The sequence below is a fragment of the Danaus plexippus genome, chromosome 6 (assembly GCF_018135715.1).
Source record: "Danaus plexippus chromosome 6, MEX_DaPlex, whole genome shotgun sequence".
In the NCBI taxonomy this organism is placed as follows: domain Eukaryota; kingdom Metazoa; phylum Arthropoda; class Insecta; order Lepidoptera; family Nymphalidae; genus Danaus; species Danaus plexippus.
The window spans coordinates 7,506,208-7,530,133 of record NC_083540.1 but is presented as its reverse complement, the minus strand read 5'-3'; the positions used below and the strand labels follow the sequence as shown (position 1 = coordinate 7,530,133).

General features: G+C 31.9%; 7 protein-coding genes across 9 annotated transcripts; 3 read left to right on the top strand and 4 right to left on the bottom strand.

Moving 5' to 3' along the window:
- Positions 1-932: 932 nt before the first annotated feature.
- Positions 933-2,130, bottom strand: LOC116778809 (NADH dehydrogenase [ubiquinone] 1 alpha subcomplex assembly factor 2). The gene is made up of 4 exons (XM_032672840.2): positions 2,061-2,130; positions 1,833-1,926; positions 1,609-1,759; positions 933-1,234 (listed from the first exon to the last, which is right to left on the bottom strand). Exons 2-4 carry the CDS (start codon positions 1,924-1,926, stop codon positions 1,036-1,038), a joined length of 444 nt encoding a protein of 147 aa, XP_032528731.1. The 5' UTR covers positions 2,061-2,130; the 3' UTR covers positions 933-1,035.
- Positions 2,131-2,342: 212 nt separating this feature from the next.
- Positions 2,343-4,448, top strand: LOC116778984 (tax1-binding protein 3 homolog). Its single transcript, XM_032673103.2, has 3 exons — positions 2,343-2,520; positions 2,602-2,730; positions 3,070-4,448. Exons 1-3 carry the CDS (start codon positions 2,467-2,469, stop codon positions 3,256-3,258), a joined length of 372 nt encoding a protein of 123 aa, XP_032528994.1. The 5' UTR covers positions 2,343-2,466; the 3' UTR covers positions 3,259-4,448.
- On the bottom strand, positions 4,439-5,453 carry LOC116778985 (NADH dehydrogenase [ubiquinone] 1 alpha subcomplex subunit 5). Its single transcript, XM_032673104.2, has 3 exons — positions 5,300-5,453; positions 5,016-5,177; positions 4,439-4,688 (listed from the first exon to the last, which is right to left on the bottom strand). Exons 1-3 carry the CDS (start codon positions 5,315-5,317, stop codon positions 4,512-4,514), a joined length of 357 nt encoding a protein of 118 aa, XP_032528995.1. The 5' UTR covers positions 5,318-5,453; the 3' UTR covers positions 4,439-4,511.
- Positions 5,454-7,029: 1,576 nt separating this feature from the next.
- Positions 7,030-12,189, top strand: LOC133320836 (E3 ubiquitin-protein ligase Topors-like). 2 transcript variants are annotated; one of them, XM_061529693.1, is made up of 5 exons: positions 7,030-7,209; positions 8,094-8,322; positions 8,432-8,598; positions 9,515-9,763; positions 9,828-12,189. In XM_061529693.1, exons 2-5 carry the CDS (start codon positions 8,113-8,115, stop codon positions 11,224-11,226), a joined length of 2,025 nt encoding a protein of 674 aa, XP_061385677.1. In that variant the 5' UTR covers positions 7,030-7,209; positions 8,094-8,112; the 3' UTR covers positions 11,227-12,189. The 2 variants fall into 2 exon arrangements, with proteins under 2 accessions (XP_061385677.1, XP_061385678.1); XM_061529694.1 differs by lacking the exon at positions 7,030-7,209 and adding an exon at positions 7,228-7,460.
- Positions 12,190-13,344: 1,155 nt separating this feature from the next.
- LOC116778981 (mitogen-activated protein kinase p38b-like) lies at positions 13,345-20,833 on the bottom strand. Of its 2 annotated transcripts, none has more exons than XM_032673100.2 (9): positions 20,592-20,833; positions 20,146-20,282; positions 19,443-19,636; positions 19,254-19,363; positions 19,048-19,172; positions 18,431-18,510; positions 17,393-17,514; positions 16,470-16,600; positions 13,345-14,836 (listed from the first exon to the last, which is right to left on the bottom strand). In XM_032673100.2, the coding sequence occupies exons 1-9, from the start codon at positions 20,693-20,695 to the stop codon at positions 14,757-14,759; spliced, it is 1,083 nt and encodes a 360-aa protein (XP_032528991.1). In that variant the 5' UTR covers positions 20,696-20,833; the 3' UTR covers positions 13,345-14,756. The 2 variants fall into 2 exon arrangements, with proteins under 2 accessions (XP_032528991.1, XP_032528989.1); XM_032673098.2 differs by lacking the exon at positions 18,431-18,510 and adding an exon at positions 18,746-18,825 and having other exon boundaries at positions 20,592-20,831.
- A 207-nt stretch (positions 20,834-21,040) lies between these two features.
- LOC133320838 (uncharacterized) lies at positions 21,041-21,911 on the top strand. Its single transcript, XM_061529697.1, has 3 exons — positions 21,041-21,361; positions 21,474-21,575; positions 21,654-21,911. Exons 1-3 carry the CDS (start codon positions 21,119-21,121, stop codon positions 21,801-21,803), a joined length of 495 nt encoding a protein of 164 aa, XP_061385681.1. The 5' UTR covers positions 21,041-21,118; the 3' UTR covers positions 21,804-21,911.
- On the bottom strand, positions 21,903-23,747 carry LOC133320837 (probable dimethyladenosine transferase). The gene is made up of 5 exons (XM_061529695.1): positions 23,590-23,747; positions 23,299-23,485; positions 22,460-22,763; positions 22,137-22,358; positions 21,903-22,058 (listed from the first exon to the last, which is right to left on the bottom strand). Exons 1-5 carry the CDS (start codon positions 23,645-23,647, stop codon positions 21,909-21,911), a joined length of 921 nt encoding a protein of 306 aa, XP_061385679.1. The 5' UTR covers positions 23,648-23,747; the 3' UTR covers positions 21,903-21,908.
- Positions 23,748-23,926: the final 179 nt, after the last annotated feature.

Here is a 23,926-nt window from a genome sequence, read left to right as displayed (position 1 = left end):
AGTGAAGTCACGTCTCACAAGCTACTACTTTCAAAGTTACTTTTTGTCTTCAATTTAATTTGGATAAGAACAAAATGGTGTTGTTATTTAATTATTCGACACTAATAAAACAAATTTAAATGTAGTAAATCAGTTTTTCTTATTATTTCATATAAAAAAAAACTATAAATATAAATTTGTGGTGCTTTTCGGCCTTAAATGACTTGAGATCATTTTTTTAGATATATGACTTTAAATAAATAATATGACATATTTGAGACTTTTCACTTAAAATCTAACTCATAAAGAAACACAATAAATAATTCTGGAAACTAAAAATAAAAATTCTGATATCTACTTAATTTGGTATAAATCATTGGCAATTTTTACACAAGGGTCAAGAACATTGCAAACATGCAGGGCTGCAACATCCAAAACACATGTACACTTTGTGTTAGATAGATAAGTACTGCGTGCCCTTCGCTTGGCTTTACTGGTTTCAGGAATTTGGATATCTTCTTCAACGATATCCTCACCTAAAACTCTTTTTATATCTAGCCGTTACTCTCTTGGTAATTGTTTGCACACAACACGTCTATGCATTTGGGGTAGGTACCAGGGAACGGACTAATGACAAAAGAAAATCTTGGGCTGTTGCATGTTATATAATATATATCTAAGCATTCACGCCGCGTTGTTTTAGTACTAGAACAAAAGCTACTGAGACGCAGGGTCGCGGCAAAAGGTACAAGTGGTCAATTTCAAGAATTTACTAAACACGTGACGTCTGAGACTAGACACTCTGGTTAAAGGTTAATAAAAAATTTGACGCTATGAATTACGTTTTGTGACTTTCAGAGTCCCTTGGTTGTAAAAAAATTATTTCATCATGAGCAGTAGAAAAAAATTTATACAACCATAAATTTTATTAGAAAAATATATAAAAATAAAAGTTTAATTAAGTTCAATATTTATTTAAATAAAATTTTCATAACTTTCTACTAATAATAATAAATCCTAATTTATTTACACAAATTAACAAACTAAACTGTTTCTTTATACTTTATATTTATTTTCAGGGTCGCCTCCATGGAATTCTGGGTACTTAGGGAATGGCTGGGGACCTCGCTCCACTTGTGATGGTAAAGAACCCTGCTCTAATAATCTTTCAGCCTCTAATTTTGCAGCATTAACCTTCTTCATTTCTGCTATAGCCAAATTTTTTGCTATCTCTTCTTCAGTTGGTGGCTCCGTTCTAAAATCAATAAAATTAATTAATTATAACCAGTTTTAACTATTGAAGATTATGAGCGTCTGGAGAATTCATAAATAAACTTTTTAGATAAGAACAATAGAAAAAAAAAAACAGATAAAAAAGGACATTAAAATTAAATGTTAAACTCCATATTCACTACATTCTTTATTTACCTGCCTTATATTTGTATAACTCCTCATGCAAATTAAAAAAGCTGTTTTGAATATATTATGTTGCTCACACAGTAATAGCCAAGCTGACATCTACATACTTCTAACTAATAAAATTAGACAACAAGTGGCAGTATATAAGCTATAACCAAAGTTAATAGAAACCTATTTGTATCAAATAAAAAAATATAGAAAATTCTTAACCTTCTTAATCTAAGCCAAGCCTCCCATTCAGCAGGTATTGGGTCCTGAAAATCGAGATTTTTGGGTGGATCATACCAGCGGGATGGCTTCCGTTTCCCACTGCTTGGATCAGCAGGAATTTCGTAATATTTATTACCAATATAATCCTCGCCTGTCAGTTATAAGATAAAATGTCAGACATAATGCCCAATAGTATTAGAACTTTTATAGGGAATCATACTGACCCATTGGATTTCCCCGAAGCTGTCGCGGTTTAAAAGAATTGATGAAATTCCTTAATAATATTCTAACTACACTTCGGTATTCGCCGTTGGACATCTAAAAGCAAATCGTTCATAAACAGTTAAGCATTGATATTCGGACATCGACATTAAAAATGTTTGATATCATCAAATTGCAAGATTTTCGATTATGAAATTATAAAACTTTAATTAGTTGCGAATCGTGGATACCTTTCTTTTCTTTTACTCAATCCTTTTGTTTTTTACATATGACAATTGACAAGTGACATTATTGTCGTATTGTAAAGGTAAATAAATTTTTATCAGCGTCTATAGGTACACAAAATTTTGCTTACAAAGGTTTAATCCTTCTAATAAATTAATCTTAATATAATGCTTCTTTGTACAGTAAATCAGTTTTGAACAATATCCCGTTTTACGAAATAAGATGAAAATTTTTAAATATTCTACATGAGTAAATATTTTTAGTCTATTATTGCTTCGGTCGTAATTTGTCACTCGTGTCATAATTGTGTCAATAGACTTGTTATTCTTAATTGATGGTTTAGCGTCAGTATTAACAGTATAATACAGTTTTTATAGTTTCTAATAGAAGTACAATAAAAACTCATCAATCATGGCGAAAATGGCTTTTCAACACCAAGCCGGCACGGCTATGGAATGCCTCAGTGTAAGTCTCAAGACCACTCCCATTTCAACCTTTGTTTGTATGATTCAATTCAAGTCATATTGATATTCAATTGATTTATAGATTCCAATTACACTTCAAAAGGAAGCTGGCGTAGACGCTGAAGGTCGAGAAGTAATGAAATGTGGTTTCAAAATAGGTGGCGGAATTGATCAAGATTTCCGTAAAAGTCCTCAGGGATACACTGACAATGTACGTACATAAAATAAAATATGCTAAAAGTTACTTATTTAACTGTATTAATTTATTGTAAAAGAAAGTTAATAATTTTCTTAATACCTGTAAATTTAAAAACGTCAAAGTTATGATATCGTATCTTTGCTACCATTCTTGTTAAAATCAGAATAAAATGATATTTTTCAACTACTAAGAAACCTGAAATTGTTAGTAAATAGTGGATTTGCAACAAATTATTAATCTTTTGATGTAGGTATTCTTTAATTTATCAATAACTTATCAGTAGCTATGTATTCTTATCTTGTGAAGAAATACAATATACAGTAAAAAATACATGGATTTATTTATTGTCAGGGTATCTATGTAACAGAAGTGCATGAAGGGAGCCCAGCGGCAAAGTCAGGATTAAGAATGCATGATAAAATTCTCCAGTGCAACGGCTACGACTTCACCATGGTAACACATAAAAAGGCCGTCAGCTACATAAAAAAACATCCTGTACTTAACTTACTTGTAGCAAGAAAAGGAGTCACATCCACATAATGATGTGACATAAAATGAATTTAATTTGGAGTGCATTCAAAAAGTATTGTAAATGTGATTTTAGTGTTATTTATTTTTAATAATATTAAGTTTTCATTATATTTAAACGGTGGAGTACTCATAGAAGTAATTGTTAATTATAGTTTTATATTTTGGTAACTTAGGAGAGCTTAGTGAGTTACCATATTTTACTTAATTTAACAGCTTGACAAACATTTGGGCAAGCTGGGCAAGGGATAAATGAGCTACTTAGTTTGAATTGAATCATGTATAGATAATACAAATTCAATATATTTAAAATTATTTCATCTATTTATAAATGTTGTTGTATTCAGTAATTTAAATTTATGAGATATTGTAATGTTATTAATTTGTATTTTCGAACTTTTTTTTTTTTAATTTTGTAACGAACATTCCGTATATTATTCATTGTGCCAAATTTAAGTGATTATGCAATTGATGTTTTTGAGATAAGTAAATTTTTTTTCTTCACCAAGTCATTTCAACTACAATTCCAGCCTTTTTTTACAGAACATACTACATTTTATAAGTAACTATACATACTAATGACGTAAAACCATTGACTACTTAAGTTATTTGTGTATAATGCATGTAATACTCCCAATATTTATTTTATAACTTAACTTTACATATAAGGCCTAGTATTATTTGGTAAGTGAATTTTTGTATGAATTTAATTGAATGCCCTCTGTTAATCTTAATTCATAATGAACTGTTTTAAACTTTTATGCATTTGTTGAGTGCGAGTCTATTATTTTAAAAGTTCTCTGCTTCAATACATATATTTTACAATCCTATTTCTTGGATGCAATTTTAAGCTTTTTCTTATGTACTATTGTGCAAATGTAATGTAAATAATTTGTAAACATTTTAACATGTGCTTTACGGTAACACTGCCAGATTTTTAAAGGAACATTTACGATGTACTTATATTTTCTTTGAATACATATATACTTTATTTTGGGTACTTTTTGTAGATTTCATGTGAACAGTGTTTTTTTTTTATAGAATAGTAGTTTTGTAATTGTAGTGACACATGGGAAATGTTGTGAAATATACAGTGTGTATTTTTTTTTGTAATTGTATAGTTTTATGTTGCTGACTACATAATAAAAAAATGGAACCTTTGTTCTGTAAGTGTTTTTCAGGAATAAAAATGTTATTGAAAATTAACAGTATTTATTGAGAATTAAATTTCTATAATGCACTAATTCAATGTAACATTCAAGTATTTATGACTTGGTCGGCGGCCAATCCCATTGGCCCTTTGGTGGCTTAGCAACAAGAGGTTCCCACGGCTTCCAGATTAACATTTTACGAGCCAAGTTCAACTCATTCTCTGCCTGGATGATAAGTTCTTCAGCTTGCCCACAGTTGATTTTGGTTTCAATTTCATAAACATCCTTAGTCTAGAAAATAAGCATATTAAAAATATACTTTACATAAATTAAAACCACATCTGAAGTCTTTAAATGATAAACTGAGTCTCATATTAGGCCAATCTGAATCAAACCATATATATGAATATTTTGAGAGTTGCACAGGACATCTTACAGATATAATAGGCAGGGTCCTTGCATTTTATATAAAAATTCTGTTTAATACAAAACTGTAAGTATAATCTTCAATATCTTTTACTAAATTAAACAACAATAATCATAACAACAGTAATCCTTATAAAATTAGCAAAACAAGAAAATTGTTTTAGATAATAATATTCGCAAGTGGTAATGCACCTGCTTTAACACAGCGGCTCTCTCCTTGACGATTTGTTCGGTATATTTTCTATATACAGATGTTTCTGGCATCTTTTGTATGGTACGTAGTATTTTCCCATACAAAGATCCGAGTGTGTGATGTGGGTTCGCAGCAACTGCTAAACCCACAAGACCCGTAGTCTACAACACAAAGAACGTTTTGGGAAAGTTATAAAGGTTCAAAATAAATAACCACTACAAAACATTACATAACCAAGAAATCAAATATATATCTGAGATAATAGCCGCATTGTAAATAGCACCTTCTTTATTACTCCCATTATTTTCCTCAAAAGCTTCTCTCACTTATTTATCTCGAATTAAATCGACAAATTAATTAGGAGAAAATATTTAAAACTATCAACTTTGACATTTCTTAATATGAAGTTAATTCGCAATTGTCAAATCTACTGTCGATTCAGATGATTAGAATACTGAAAAAAGCATTTACAACTTTTTCATTTAAAATAATATGGTTTGGTATATTATTTATAGTTATTGTATAATAATTAAGCCAGAAAGTGATTAACGGTGTTTTAAATATTTTATCAGGCTCTATATAACCAAAAATTAAAAACAAAATATTTAAATACAAAATTAAACTAGGGATATCAAAATATTTGCAAATTTTAAGGATTATAAAAAAACCTAAATACTTTTGATTCTGATTTTATTACACTTTGAAAATCCCACAATCTTTTTGGTTTAACGTTATTTTAGCCGTCTAAGAGTTCTGATGAATATAAAAAAAATAAAAAAATATAAAATAGTAATATCACGTATTTGTGCATTCAATATTTTTTTGTTTTATTAGGAAAAATCGAAATCGAATACCAACAATCGAGAAGTCGGTGCAATAACTTAAGACTGACTCTAAGTGACTAAAAACTCAATAACGTTCCATTCTTGATCCCTACCTCTGTGTATCTAAGGCTTAGTTTTTTCTTTTTTATAACACTTAGACAAAGAAATCAACAAATTCCTGAATTAATTTTTAAGTTCTGTTTTGTAACGAATTAACTCCTTAGTCATATAAATTAAAACATATGACTTAATGAAATTTACATAATTATCAAAACTTAGCGCATGTTATAGTCATCAACTGTACTATTAATAAATCACATACCTTCAGATGACAAATAATATTATAAAGGTATTAAAAATAATAGTTTTTAACCGTATTTTACTTTATTTTTCTCGTTGGAACATGAGCACGCTTTCATAGACGCGACATATCCTTCTTCGAGCTGTAAATCGAATTGAACGATCTAAATCAGACTCATAGAATCTAGAAGGAGAAATTGCCATACTACTTTGCATCACAGTCTTGTCTAAACACCTTTGCTTACTCTAAATTTTACGCTGTCTCCAAATAGGTGATCCCAAATTCATGAGATTCAATGCCATAAAAATACAAACATGTATTAAGTCTTAAAAAGTCACCTTGCAGTCGTCTCTACTTCCCGAGGTATTATCTTGAAACATTGAAATACAATTAACATTCCTTTTTGACATAAAATATTCTTTGGAACAAGACTTTGAAGCAAAATAATAAAATTAGAAATGTACAATTATGCAAAAAATGCTTTTTTTATTTTAACATATCTATTATACATCTTAAAAGTTTCTTTAGTATTTTTTAGTATTAATTTTTTACTACAAAACGTATCACCTAAAGAAACTTAAGTATTCAAAATTTGTGAGTAAATTAATTCATAAAGTCATATAATTTCATTAAAACTTATAAAATCAACATTGTGCATTTTGAAATAAATATTTACTGTTTATATAAACCGTGTTTTGTCGTATAATTTTAAAATAATGGCACAATTAATTTCAAATGTGACATAGTTCAAATTATAAAACAAGAAATTTTTGATGTATATTTAATACACACTGAAATAATAATCAAGGTATACTAGTAGATTTATTGTACCAATTTTACCAACTTTGAAACTATTTCTGGATTGGTATGTATTACCTATTTTTATGGCAACTATCTGACATCGCTGTTGAAGTGTTTCATGTCAGAGTCTAGTGTTAAGATACATCACGCAGTTCGAGATTGAAATAAAAAATAATATGGACCTGTAGCAAATGGCCAATTGCTTCAATTGAACCTATGTTTGGTTATCTTTTTTTTGATATCCGGATAAATCATTCCTTATGAAAGGTAACAATTTAATCGTTTAAACTTGACAACACTTGTTTGTCAGGATTCCGTGACACAGTGGGTGACAAAATTGAGTTTAAGTAGGCAATGCTAGGATTAATGCCTATATATCCAGAAAAATCTATAAAGGATTTTGCAAAACTTTATCTTTAAGTGTTCCTTCTGCGCATCCTTATTGACACAGAAAAGGCCAAAGACGCATATACGTAATATATTGAGCTTTTAAAATTAACATTGAACACGTAAATCAGGTATGGATTCGAGTTTGGAGAGAATTTAAAACTAACTGTTGACAATTGTGTCTGATTAAAACCTGCCAGTTGTATTAATAAAACATAATACCATGAAATTGGAACCCTTTGTTAGATTTCAGTTCTTTAAAAATATAATTTTAATATTGACAAAGTTTTCTTTTATGAAATTCTTCTTATATCAAAACGCCAAATACAAACAGTCTATTTTTATGTCTTGTTTTAAAAATTTGCTTTTTTTTTCAATTACATTTATTAATTATAATTATTAAACATATCTAAACAGCAAAGTCTTGACTTTAATAAAATCATTTTAAATTACCTATAAACAGTTTAAAAAAGTAGATATAAATTTATTACATTTAGGTGTCAATTTGAAAAGTGAATAAATAAAATCAAATCATTACTTTTTGCTAATATAAATTTCAACAAACAATTTTATTCTGAACTCAAATTCAGATTGTATACTGAAATCGGAGTTCAATACTTAGTGATCAATATATTTTCTATTACAGTATAAGGAGTGAAGGAATCTGTGCAAAATTTACAGGATGATTATTTGTTTGTAAACATACAATGACAGGTATAGATAAAGTATAAAATGATAAATTTCTAAAAGTCACAATCTTGTAGGTATACAATATTGGTAATCATGGACACGCTGTCAACATCAGCTCAAGACGACAGTTCGGGAGCTAATCCCAGCGGTGTGAAGAGTGATGACAGCAGTCCTCGGAATGAGTCGGGTAGAGGTTCCCCACCACCAAATTGTGCGATATGTCTCGGCACATGCAGAAACAAGTCATTCACTGACACCTGTCTTCATGAATTCTGTTTCAAATGTCTACTTACCTGGAGCAAAGTAAGTCTATTGACTTGTTATTATTGTCAATGTTTTATTGTAACCGCATTATACTATACAGATAACTTATAATATATAATCTGTATTAACATTATTATGTCAATTACAGGTAAAGGCAGTGTGTCCTCTGTGTAAACAAAACTTTAGATCAATCATACACAATGTCCGCTCAAATCACCAGTATGATGAGTATACCGTCGAGCAACACCACACAGAGGAAATTACGGAGAGGATTGATATTGACAATCTTACAACCACAAGGAGATTTAGATACAGGTATATGTTGGACGATTATTGATATGAGAATATATGTCAAGTGTATAGGATCATTCATGTATTTGGTAAATGATTTGTTATGAACAAAAATTTCATATAGTTAATTGGAAGTTATACTTCACTAAGTTGTTTGGATTTTAGTAAAACCAAAATATAATGTTTTTATTTTGGAGATGTGTCATAATTAAACCCAAAGGTTAAAATGTTATCTATATAACAATCATAAAAAGCCAGTTTTGTGATGAGTCACTATGAAACAATGGAAAAGGATTTATTTTATTGAGATAAATAAATCATAGACTTAACAGTTAACATAATCTGTGGCTTGAAGTGTCAAAACCCATATTCAGTTTTTTAAGAAAATACCCGGAGAGACTTTTTACTGAAGTGTAATTATTTTTAAGAATGTATTTTATATTGCATTTAAGGCGATTTTTTTTACTGGTTTTATTATCTTAATTTTTGACCTAAGAAAATTCTCATAAACAATGTTTAAATATCTATATTAGTATTAAAGTGGACTATTTTGACAGTTGGTTGATATTCACATTTTTTTTTTATACCAGCTTTCTTGTTGAATCATGATTAATTGATTATATTTTATGATTACATAATAAATGAGAATATTATCAAATATTTTTTTTTATGATATAATCACACATCAGGAACTAAAAGAAAAAAATATTGCAAAGAAAATATTCTGTTGCTGTTAGTATCGTCCTAAGAATAGAAAAGCATGGATGGGTATAAAGAAGTGTATGTGGACTGTCTAATGCAACTGCAAATTATTATCCGTCTTATCTCCTGAGTTTGCCACCCATAACCTAATTCCGAAGTTCAATAAAGTCAATAGAATTCATGTAGAACCTACAAGACAGTGGGCGGAATAGGATCAAACATTGAAAAAATGTTCCAGGACGACGCTTACCCTACCGCGACGCGAGACCATTGCTATCCAGCAACTGCTGATGCATTACCCGTTAATGGCGGACGTGTTCCCCTCCCCGCGCTCCCCCGCCGCTCCCGCCCCCTCGTCCACCGCACCCCCACTACGTAGACGCTCACCAGCCTCATTCAGGCGCTCAGTATATAGATACAACCTCTGGGCCAGACCGCTACCGGATTTCACCGGACGTTTCAGAGACTGTTCCCCGGAATTCTACAGGCAGGTCGATAACCTTCACGATTATTATATGACGATGATATACTTATTGGGCGTGTTTTTTTAGGTACAACGATTCACAGATCCACAGACTGGTGCCATGGCTCAATAGAGAACTGCATTATCTGTTGAACGAGAACGTTGGGCACATCGCCTACGTGATCGCCAGGATAATAGAACTGCTTCCGGAATACCACATCACATCGTCGGAGTTCAGAGACAGGATGCGGTCGTATTTCGGGGACAGGACCAGGCATTTCCTGCATGAGTTGTACAACTTCGCTTCGACTCCTTACGACATGACCGGCTACGATCGGAACGTGCAGTACACGACCGATCCCAACATGTCTACTATGGTGAATGAAGTGATCTCTAGTTCGGAGTCTGAAGGCAGCGGGGACTCGGATCTCGTGATGATATCCAGTTCTGAGCCGGCCGAGCCTCCACCAGGTCCTTCCAGAGTTCCAGCCCCCGTCTACCCTAACAACTACATCCCCGAGCCACCACCGAACAACGTCATCCCCATCGAGACTATTTCACAGTCCGACACCGATGATGACTCGTCAGAAGTTATGGTGGTCGGCTACATCAAGCCTCCTCAAGACCGAACCCCAGAGGTCGTCGACCTGCTCGGATCGGACAGCGACGTCATAGTGCAAGAAACCTCAGAGCAACCGCAAAGCAACGAAACTCCAGAGAGATCATCTCCGCGCGTGAAACTCACTATGACCAGCGCGTCGCATTCCTCGAGGAGGGACAGCTCGGACAGTGACGGCAGTGCGTACACGCCGTCGCCGCCGCCTCACAGCAGCAGGCAAGCCTCTCAAGACAGCGACGCGTCCTCGGAGAAGTGCTCGTCGTCGGACATGTCGGACGCAGCCCGCAGGTCCTCGCAGCCTTCCCGCACGTCGTCGTCGTCCTCGTCCTCGTCCTCGTCGCCGTCGTCCTTGACCAGCTCCTACTACACGTCATCCAGCGAATCGGAGTCCAGCGACGACAACGTCAAGAGGAAAAAGGCGAGGCGAAAACTCACGGCGACGGAGAGGAACAAGAGAAACGCGAAGAAACGCCCGCAGCGGACGAATCACAAGAACAGGAAGCTGTCGAATGTACAGGAGAGGAAACAGAGCAAACGGAAATCGCAGTCCGGTAAAGGAGTGAAGTCGTCCAAGAAACCTAGCGAGGTCGCGCCAGAGGAGACGCAGACGGACTTGAATCAGCCGGGGACGAGCGGCACTGCGAGGAATACTAGGAAACGAAAGATGGAAGTGAAGAGGCGCACCGTGAGCCGCGAGAGTAAAAGACTGAAGAGTGTTGTTAGTGTTATAAAAGTCGCAGGTGAATCCAGTTCCCGGTCTAACGTACAGTCCTCACATTTCAGCGTCGTCATTCGTAACAACCGCGACTGTTCGGATTCGGACGACGACATCCCTCTGAATCTAACCATAACCAAGTCATCGTCATAGACAACTCCATTGTATCGATGTAATCCACACTACTAGTTCATGGATACATTCTCTTCGTAGAATTTGTAGATTATTAATTTAAAAAAATTGAATAAAATATTCATGAATTTTAAGAATTAAGATTTAGAAGATAAAAAAATGTGATAATTTTATATTATTTATGATATAGTTCTTTAATTTTATTGATGCGTCGCATCTCGAAACAAACACTTAAACGTTAAAATATAATATATTATTATAAATAGACAAAAATAAAATTGGAAATCGTTATTGAAAATCAATTCGAAATTTAAAAATTAGTGCCTAATTATTTTGTCAAGCGCATACCATAAAGAAGTCAAAACACTGGACGGTGACTTATAAAATTATTATAAAACAATCGAAACATAATTCCAATTTCAAAAACACAGCTGTCTGTAACATTGAAGTGCTTGAGTGGGATGCGACCAGTATTGTATGCCATTATGTAAATATGTAATTACGTTTTTCTCATTTAGCATTTCTATTCTACTCTATACGTGTCGTTTTCATTATGTTAGTACAATCGACGTTAAGGTGACATGCGCTTCTATCTTCTAAATATAATTTGATAGAGATCATAGTTTGAAAAATATCTTTTAAAAATGTTTGTAGTACACACGTATTCGATCTTTATATCGAACATAATTTACGTTTCAATAAAATAGGTTACTTATGTACAAATATTTTCAAAATTGTAAAACTTAATAGTTTAAGATATATTGTTTGAAATACGGGTATTTCAATAGACATTTGAATATTCCTGTGCACGTGAGTCGAATTACGACAACGAGTCTTGGAGATGCTTGATACTTGATGATGAGGCTCAAGTGAACTAGCAAATGATTTTTGGTAATATGTACAGCGCGAAGGATATATTTTATTTAAAATAATGAAGATATCTCGCAAGGGCGATGCTAAAATTAAATGTACTCGATCAATTCATATTGAAGTTTTATTTCAATGGGAATAATAAAATAGTATTACATATAAATATATTTCTTTTATTAATATTATGTACAAATAGTAGCTGTTCTATGATACAAGATGTTTTTTTTTATATAGGCAAATCAACTTTACTGGCTTCAACGAAAATAAAATACTGAAAGTTATCAATAATCTTTAAAGTTTTGAAAAATATTAAACCGATTCTTGCCAGGCGATCAGGAACAAAATCTTTACATCGATGATGATAAATTCTTTAAAAAATGTAGTACTTCTGACAACACGAATATTTTTAATACGCTGAATGAAATGTTGTCATATATAAAAAAAAAAAATCCATTTATTGACATCCTCCGTTATAACGTTGGAAATCAAACAGACTTGATAATATTAAAATAGTTAGGCCATGAAATAATAATGATGGTAATTATTTTTTTTTGTACTATATTTTTCGTATGATTTTTGTGTACGCGTGGCTTTATTAAACAACTAGCTTTTGCCCGCGACTTCGTGCGTCTCAACTACAAAATAAAAAAATGTATAGCGGACCCGGCGAACTCTGTTCCGCCTTAAAGACCGTAAATAAACTGATTTTGGTTTTATTATGTTACTATCTTTTTTGATCGAAATTGATAAAAAGTATCCTATGTCCAAGTCCTGGTTTTAAGCTACCGGTCCACCAATTTTCAGCCAAATCGACAAAGCTTATAGACATTTTTAACAAACTTTTAAGTTGGTTATGGTTATTTTAGTTACAATCCTTTAACTAATTTCACCTTTTCATGTTTTGGATCCATCCGTTTTCATTCTCTTTAATTTTCGTTTCCGGTGTGCGCAAGTGCTTCAATAACTAAATTTCCTTAGAATAATTTGAATTATAAACATAAAAAAAAATTGATGTATTTAATGATGAATTGCAAACATTTCTTAATATTAAACTTTCAAATAAAACACGATAAAAAAAGTTAGAGGAATATTGTTGTATGGCAATACCGATTGTAAAAATTTTGATATTTATTAAATTTCTCTCAATAATTTATGGTGTTGTAACTAGTATGTTCTGGCAACTTCGGGTAATAATGTTCCATTTTCCCGATTTAAATTGAACAACGGTTAAATATTGGTTTTTGAGCCTTGGTAGAAAAAAACAATGAATAAAAAAAAAATCCTGAGGTAATATTATATTATACTCAAATTCTAAATTCAAGTCAACAATACAATATAGCAAGGCGAGGCTTGCTAATTTATATTCATATGTGCGAAGGTAACATTGTTGGTTATGGCAATTACGTTTCAACATTAAAAATAATTTTCACATTAACAGATATATAATTGGACGCGAAAAAAAATCGTGAATAATTGGAAGGTATTCCTATATTTAATGTACATATTTTAAAAGGCTTATAAAACAAAAAAAATAATAGTAAACGAATTATTATAAAATTGGTTAAGCATAATAATTTTAACAGAAGCAACAAACTATGAGCAAATTGGGATGTCACATTCTCATGGACGGTTTATTATGTTGCTAGTTTTATAAAACACTATAAACTACATCTACTCTACCTAGCACTATACAGCAAGATGAAGCGGAAACACGCTCAGAAGAGGGAAGATACATCGGCGATAATGCCACTAATGCGTATTGCTATAAAATATTGTATTTTATTACTAAAAAGACGTGCGCATTAGAATCGTATATTTTTGAAGTGAAACTTCTCTGCGACTTCCAACGAGGTTGCGTTAAACGTTTAACGCTCTGGTGGGGAGGGGGGGGGAATAAAAAGACAGAGCGAGAGGGAATGCGAGGCGCTCGAACCCATGCGGGCTATTAATTGCGACTTGTAAGTAAAGTTAATGAATTTTTTCATTAAGAAACACAAAAAAAAAATCTTAAAATCAATTTCTACCCCTTTATGTTTTAGTTCCGAGATAACAAAGTTTCACTTCTTCCGCGCGGAGGGACTCCACGCACAATACATACATTTTTATTTATTTTTGTTACTCTTATGGCAACAAACGATCTGTGGCGCAACACGTCCTTGAATTAAACTTTTGCGATATAAAAATACATTTCCAAGGCGAAGCAATAAAATTCAATATAACACTCTCTGATTGTCATCATGAATGTTGATTATAATGACTAATAAATTACAAGCGTTTTACGTTTACCATACGTTCTCATTGTCACACTAAATACGGGAAATTCTCAGTTTTTAATTTCATACTCCACACTTTATAACATCTACGTAGATATATGAATGAAAAAATTAAAATAATCCGTTTAGTTTACAATGAAAATCCGTGGTAAGGGCATATAAATACATTGTTTCAGTTGTAAATAGCGCGATTAAAAAATATTACATAGGTATATAACATACACAACAGCCGCAGCTGTCTGAGCGACGCATTACACGATTACGTTATAAAATACGTTTATTTAATTTGCGATGTAAAGAATGTCATCATATGACATCCGTTTGTAATAATTTATTTCACGTATAAATGATACGTAGAAAGATAATTGACTTTTTAAAAATATATAGCTTGCGTTGTTATGTTCACGATTACGACGGGTTGACTTCGATGACCGTGTTCATGTGCTGAGGATGCGGTTTGAACTCCACGACCTCCTTCCATACTAATTCTGAAATTACATAAAAACTTTGTATTATAATAAACAGTTTAGTTTGAGTATTATAGAAAATATATATATATATATATATGTGGCAATATTCATAACGTCAAATTGGGTTGCCAGTTCGAATAATTATATATAATTTTTTTTCATAACCATACAATGATAAGGTTAATGACAGTTTAAAAAAAAGTACTGGTCATTATGTAACTTCACCAATATTGAGAAAGATTCAATACTTCCTTATATAATGTTTCTAATGAGATACCGCAGTGGGAATTCAATCTATTTCACATTTGTGAAGAATATTAAAATATTTATTTTAATATTATAGTTTTTTAAAACAAAAATTCAGTTGTGGACATATAGTAAGGAACATATAGCTCGTAATATACATTCAGCACCTAAAGGAAGTAGTGCTAAGTCAACATTTCCTATACTCAAAGTCTTAAGACGCGGAGTCAGCGCAGCATTAACCGTATAGCTGGAGCATTTGCTGAGGGCCCTGCGCTTCATACACATAGCGAAAGTCGCTTATATAAAAATAATCAAGAACCCCTTACAGATCAGAGACCCGTCAAAAAAAAATCCTGTAGAACCTGGTTTTATAGACGAAAAATTAATTGTGGCGGAATAATCATTTAAAAAAAATTAAAATTCCTATGTCGAGACAAAACTAAAATTGTTCGGATTTACTATTTTTTTTTGGAAATGTATGAAACTTGGTTCATTCGTGTCTGGTTCAGGATTTGATGGAGCAATCGGGACTGTTGATATTGGCTTGTTTTTGGTCAAACCACCGATATGTAAACAAGTCCTTTATTTAGAATAAATTGTACTATATCATTGGCATTAATGTTTTTTGTTGCTGAAACAGGTTTGGAAGTTTTTTTTCTACGTCCGTTAGCTTACTCTTGACTCAAATCAAATTCAGAGATATATCTTCTCAGTCTTTTTAGGAAACATTATCCTACCGTAAATTTGGATCTGCACGGTCAGCAATCTTAGGATGTCGATTCAGAATTTATATACATATTTTTTTACCGGCTGTTATCCTGAGAACAGTGAAGGGTATCTCGGTTTTAGTCGCTTATTATACGTTGAAAAGAGTGCTAATAACATTTTCAATTAAATCCTCATTTGTTAGAACAATATATTTATCTTGTTTTTTTTTTATCTGGATTTCTTAAATGGGTTTTTCGTCCTAACTTAAAATTATGCTGGCTTCCTTTGAGCATTCAATTAAACTTTTACTAGTAACTCCGTAGGGTATTGTAATTTGCACTATTTGGTAAAATCCGATTTTTTAACGTGAGTTTTTTTTTTTGCCGATATAAAGAAACTGGTTCATGTCTTAATTCTAGATAATGCCTTTTTTTTCCATCACAAGTTCCTTATCCTGTGCCATGTCCTTAAACCATGCTGTGAATGAGTTTCTATCAGAGTGTGGTCAGTATAGACATGTTAAAGTTAAAATGTATCAATAAATAATTGACATATTTTGTTGTGACAATGTAATATGAAATTTTATCGTGTTGCTGTTGAATTTTTTTATACTATGATACGTAATCATACATAAATCAATGATTTAGCATTGTATCATCAGGGTTACCAACTATTAATAGTTAGTTAGGGTTGTCACCTTTCCACTTGTCGACCGGCAGGTCCATGTCCTCGAAGCTCTGGTCGTAAGGCGCCGAGACCGGCTCATCTGTGGGGTCAGCGTACTGCGATAGATATTCGTGGGCCAACGCCTGCTCAGCTGTCACACGCCTGAAATATCGAAGAAATTCCATATTTAAAAGTTTCTTCTTCAACTATGACTCACAGATAAAAAATCATTTGTACATTTAACACGGGTATATCAGAAATAGATAATACAATTTTGTATTTCAATGGCCCTTGTGAGTAGGTTTCAGAGTTTGTTTGTCGTTCTCATCACATTTGATACTATCCGAATGATTAAATACTTAGCAAATACGACCCTTCGTCGTTGTAAATTTTCTTTAAACAATCTTGCATTAATTTTTTAACATACGACACATTTTATTTACTGTTTAAAACGTGCTGTTCGACTGTATTTATTTTTGTGACTTCACTATGTTTTCTGTACTTTTTCTTAAGAATCCTTACGGTTGTAATTTTCCATGGTATAGCGTTACCAATGCTATCTAAATTAAAAGCGGTAATCACGTGATGATAGCGTCGACACGACATTGTATGTGGCAGAGATTAGACTAGACAGTAAAAACTTTCCTGGACGTTAAAGTCAAGTTTGAGCCGTAGCGTTCCAGCGGTTTATAAAATCTCCTCACAATATACACAGACACAAGAAATCTACGCTGAAGAAGCTGTTCGTGGCTTCTCTGCTGCTCTCATCATAATCCTATACTGCTATTGATTCTACTTTCTTTATTCCCCTTCGTGTTATTTGGAACTAAACTAGCGACACCTGTTACGCGACCGACGCTAGGAACTGCAATCTATGTTCAATTGTAATAAGGTTTAAAATCGCGCAAAACGTCTAGGTTTTTTCTTTTTGAAGTTTTATTATATACGACTTACTTGTCAGCGTCCAGCTCCAGCATAAGTTCGAGAAGGTTGACGGCCAACGGGTTGGCACCGCGGAACACCTCGCGGAAATCACGCCTCTTCAACGTCGGTAAAGACTGGATGTAGTTACGAGCCTAAAGTATAGTATGCTTTATTACACCAGTGTTATTAATATAACTGTTTAATGAAGGAGAGTTAGCATTTTTTTCTTATCTAACTTAATAGCCTTCTTAGAGGACACTTATTTTGGCGTCTCGAAAACAATTTTAAGTTTATATTACTTGGTATATCCAGTCATTAGCAAAATCCAATGGCTTAGAATTACAATATTGTTTGATTTGATTTATTTTAAACATATTTTGAATGTTTAAACATTTATAATATACATAATTATTTTAAAATAGTGGGGCATCGGGATGATATATACTTTTTACTGAAATAACAAAATATATAACTCTAAAATATAACCTTCAAAACTCATTTCAAAGAAACTATAATGATATAATAACATATTATAATATGAGGTATACCTCTGATATGTGATTCTAATTATCATAATTCGAATATTTGAAATATATTAATTAATAAGCTAATGCTATATCACGTAATAAAAGAATCATAAAATATAAATCTGACTAGTAAAGTTTATTATTTACTTATTTGTCTTTATTATATTATATCAGATACAGAACGATGTACGACCTCACATATCGTAATTAAATTAAAACTTTAATACTATACCATTAAGATCGAAAATGCAACAAATCCAACGCGTTAACACACTACAAACACAATGGTGGACAAATCACACAATTTACACAAACAAGGTCACGTTTATGCCAAGACATCACTTTAAATACTGCAAATATATTAACACTTTCTTGATGCCACCGACATTCGACACGCGAACATGTGCAAACACTAGGTATTAGGATTACTCATATTAATTTATTTTAATAAAAAGCCTGTCAGAAAATATTTATGCATTACTTTTTTATACTGTTCCAAATTCAAATTAGAAAAATTAATTTGTTTGTTATATAAGCTTACCTCTTCACTTATAATTTTGTCTATGGTATCCTGTTCTGGTTTCCCGCACAAAAACAATATTCTTGTGAGATGGTCAATATCTGAACGCGCAAATGTTAAGGCAAGCACCAAAACTTACATAAGCATTTTTAAGACAAAGCAAAGCCAATAAAAATATATACAAAAATATTTTAACGGAGATCCATATGTAGAGATTAATCAACGAACTAGGTTATATTATTTAAGTTATAATATCTACTCATGAATCTCAATTCCAATATGTCATATAAAGTGGTATATGCGCCATCCACCCTATCTATACAATACTATACTTACTGACTCTGATGATATTTTCTGCATGAACTCATGAGCCGGTGTACCAAGAACCTCCATTATCAAGTTTAACTGATGAATATCTGTGTGTCCATTAAGGTTGAAAAGCCAGAATACATTTAACTAAAAGCTATGACAAAAAACTAAATGTGAAGAGTGTAATGGGAAGGTAATGTGTTATCTCTGTTATAACACAACAATTAGACAAGCTGAAAGATGCAATAATATTTATATACACAGCACAATAAATAATGTTGCCATTATAACTACGACATGTATTAACTAAAAATAACCGAAAAGGATACGATCTGTACCAGGAAATAATGTCCTGCCAGTAAGAAGTTCAGCCATAATGCATCCAACCGACCAAATATCTACAGTCTGATTGTAGTGCATCCAGTTTAACATGATCTCTGGTGCCCTATACCACCTATGATGTCAACGGATATTAATAATTTTCGTAATCCAATAATATTTTTTTTTATAAGAAATATGTATAACTAAAATATACCTTGTGGCGACATAGCCTGTCATTTCAGTCTCAGTAGGCCGTGCAAGGCCAAAATCTAATATTTTCAATTCGCAGTCTTCATTCACAGCAATATTGGAAGGTTTCAAGTCCTGAAAACATTTTCATGGAATTATGAAACTTACAAAACCAATTTGCATTGAAAATTATTTAATTATGTGTATACTATACCCTATGAATAATACCGGCGGAGTGTATATACTTTAGGCCTCTTAGTATCTGATAGATGAGGAATTGTACGTGATCATCGGATAACTTCTGAGTGCGGACGATATTATTCAAGTCCGCTCCCATCAAGTGAGTAACTAAGTACACTTGCTGAAAATCCTCCAGATTCTTTTCTGGAGTGAACACATCTAGAAGGCCTGTGAAATTAATTTAGTTTTTCATACTTTATGATATAGAAGATAATAAATGATAAACAAATGATATGAAATATATATGTTTATTGATTTTAATATTGATTGATTAATACATTTAGCAATAGTTTGCAATAGTACTACACCATTTATATATTATTTTATGTTTTATTCAATATTATCGTTACTTTACTATATATATTTAGATATCATTATAATTTTGTTACTACCAATAAAAATATTACCACATGAGGTGGAATAAACGGTCAAAATACAATGTTCTATTCTCTGGTAGTACAATAAATCTATAACAAATCCAAGACAGATACTTTTTTTTATAAATTTTTACCTATTAAATTGGACAAAATATTTTTGTTCTCTATTCAAAATGGATGCTCAAAAATCATCAAATATATAATAAAAAACTAAATAAACATAAATTATATTGTCAGTTGTGATCTATTATACTTTGTGTAATATTTTTATAGCAACATTAGTATGCAGTTACAACATACCGATAACATTTTCATGGTTCATGTGTTTTAACATTCTCAGTTCTCTGTAAGTTCTCTTAGCATGTACAGCAGACTGAAATGGTCTTGCTAATTTCTTTATAGCGACTTTCATGTTATGTACAGTGTCTATGGCTGAGCTGTAATATAGTTTTAAAATTATATTTCTTATATATATTAAATACACAAATAAGTTATATAAGCAAAGAGAGTTTGTTCTTTATTTATCATTACTGCTATGCAATTGATAAATTTTACGAGATAACTGATGAAAGTGATAGGCATATCGCTAACATGTTACACCCACACAAGCTAATTTTATAAAATGTTAAATTCTTATAAGATTTACAAGATAATACAAATTCGTATAGCGGTTTCTCTCATAAATTTATAATTAAAAATAAATACTGGCATTTTGCCTATTAAGCACTTTCTAAATAAATACATACCAAACTTGGCCGTAAGCGCCAGAACCTACAGGTGTAAGCATTTGATATCTTTCGGGTACAATCCATTCTGTTTTATTTATCTCAACTGTATGATATCGAGGCATGTTTAAGGCACAATTTTACGATTTCTTAATGGTGAAAATTAATAATTAACGTAAACAAAAGTTAAAACCACAATTGAAAGTTAATTTATCTTACAGTTACTCTGTTACTGTCACACGCTCTTGCCAATAGTATTAAGAGATAGTCTCTGCATAACTGACCACAGACAGAAAATAGTATGCGAAATAATTTAATAATTTATTGAATTACTAGCATATTTGGTAAAAAAAGTTCGATTACGGTTTTGCATTTTTTATGTTATATTCTCTAATTTCTGAAAATAACAAAACATCTGTGAATATAACGAACAGAATGTTTAAGATAAAAATTAAAAATGTGAGATGACATCTGTCACTACTAGTAGTGTTATTACAATTTGTTCAAAGAGCCAGAGTTTACACTAAAAGTTATCATAGTCATAAAAAATGGCTCAAACAGCGGGCGTAAAGCCCATGACCATAACCGGACGGGTTGCGTCCGAAAGGGAAAGATGTCTTGGCATGACTGATGTTGAACGGGCCTGGCGAAAGCAATGGCTGCAAGATCAGATCTTATCCTCAAACGAGCCAGTACATGTAGAAGAATATTGGAGAGAACGTACCAACCCTATTCGTAGATTTTACCGCAAACCTTTAGATGTAATATTTTCAAGTCTCACTCCTGTACTGGTAAGATTACATAACAATAATAACCTAATTTTCCATAATAATAAATAGTCAATGTAAAATATTTACTTAGATTTGTAAATTATATCCTAGAAGTATGTCTACATCATTTCAGGGAGCAAGTCGAGCTGCTGATTACCGATACATTGCTGGGAAACTTGGCTTAATGGCTGCGGGTGCTCTATGTATCCATTACTATTTTAAATACAACGGCAATGTAAGTCTCATGTGACATTAATATAGTTAAAAATATGTAACATGTTATTCTATATCCTTAAATGTCTTATTTTTATAGAATTGGACTAAGAAAGGAGGTTGGCGTACAGTAAAAACTAAGCCAATGGTATTGCCAGGACAACCTGGCTTTCCATTTAAATCGGACCGCACTAAGGATTCTGATTATGCAGATAGAGGTTTTAGCAAATCACCTCTTCATGCTAAGTAATAGATGGATTCTGTAATAAACTAGCTCACAATATGTAGTTTATTCTTCATGTTACCTTAAATTGAATGTAGTGAGTGGCAAATACGGAAATAAAAAAAGTTTTTGTTATGCAAAGTGTATTCCTTCAGAGTTAAAAGCATGTAACAATTTCATGAAGTCGTCAACATCCATAGTCCTAGCTCTCATCTGGTCAGCTTCGGCTGTTGTTAAAATATCTTGAATCTTCTGTTTGATGTCAAAATCTTCTGGTATTTCCTTAAATAAGAAGAATTTATTACTATAAAAATGAGGACTTTTAAAACATGATTAACCTGTAATAAATATAACAGTCACCTTATTGTGTAATGAACAATGAACTTTATAGTTTTTCTCAAGTACAGCTAATGTTGTACTCTGTTTGAAAGAGGCTGACAATGTTTTGTTCTTTCTGACAAATGCTATTCTCGTAAGACCGTCCCATTCCACAAAATTTATTGGAGGCGGTGGATTTCTTGGTTCTATTCGAACGACACTAGACTCGACCTTTGGTGGAGGTCTGAAGTTGTTTTTTCCAACCTAAAATATACACAAACACTGAATAATACAGTTAATCATTGGCAAAATTAATACCAAATATAAAAAATAATATATAATTACATAATAACTTTTTAGATTACCTTCATCAACATGTCGACTCTAGCTAACAGTTGAGTGTTAATTGATAATCTACAATACAGTTTGTCTCCCGGTTTTGCGACTAATCTCTGTGCAAACTCCTGTTGAAACATCAACACTGCACATCTAAAGAAAGGCCTGTGTAGAAGCAGCTTGAATACTAGCGGCGAACTGATTTGATATGGAATATTTGCCACACATATATCAAAGAATGGCAGTTCGGTTTTCAAAACATCTCCCACTAGTATTTGCAGCTTAGCCTGGTATGGTGTCCCTTGAACACGCTTCTGAAGTTCTGCCACCAGTCTGTTAAAATATTTATCATTTAGGTATAATGCAAATAATGAGATTTAGCTAGTAATTTTTAAATGAAACTAAGTTTTTCGGTTGTTACTGTGTTTTTTATTATTTACTAACTGACATATTGGGATTATATATAACTACATAATCCCCATGTTTCCATTCCTTTACAGCAACCGAGATCATGCACAGACAATATGAAAGAGACAATTAATTTATACCTTAGTTTCATTTAAAAAGCAAAATATTTTGAATAGAATATAATTAAAGATGATATCATTGTCTAACACATTTTACACTAGAGATTGCATTTGTAAGTCCACAGTTTTAAAGTTTTACAATTATATAAACACCAGTGATTAAAATCAAACATTTCTTGTATCTATTTTGTTATTAAAATACACAACATTATATGTATAATAATTATAAACTTTCATATTTTCAATTATACAATTTATTTATGACAAAAAAATGGAATCACAACTAGAGATACCTATTAAAAAATATAAAACTAGAACAAGGTTTTATGTTATTAAATCACCTTGTATCGATTTCACAGGCTATTACTTTTTTCACTCTATCCAACATCTTAATGGTCATGTTACCAGTACCAGGACCAATTTCAAGAGCAACATCCGTAGGTCTTAGACCAGCTTTGTCAAGCATAGAAGTAATGATAAGGGGGTTCTTTAAAATATGTTGACCAAAATCCTTATTGAATTGAATGCCTGTAATATTTATAAAACTTTAATCACAATATGTATTCAATATAATTATTTAAAAATAATATATTGGCATGGTCTTATAACCTAATATTAGTTAAATTACAAACCTTGTTTAGCAATTTCATTGTGAACTCTTGATTTTTTTTCCGCTTTTATTTTAGGCATTTTTAAGTACCTTAGTTATTTTTAAGATGTTAAAAATTAATAACAATAAGGCATGAGTTTTGACATTTAAGTAATTTATAAATCAACAAATGAGCAAAATATTATCTTTTATGACAATGGGTGCCAGTATTTTGCTCCGAAATATACAAATAATTTTATATATAAGTTTTAAAAAACATTGTGTTAGAATTCATTGTTTTAGTAATAAACTTTTAAAAAGAAATTAACCTTTAGTTATTTTTCGGTTTTTATTGGTAATACAATCAATAAAAAAAGCAT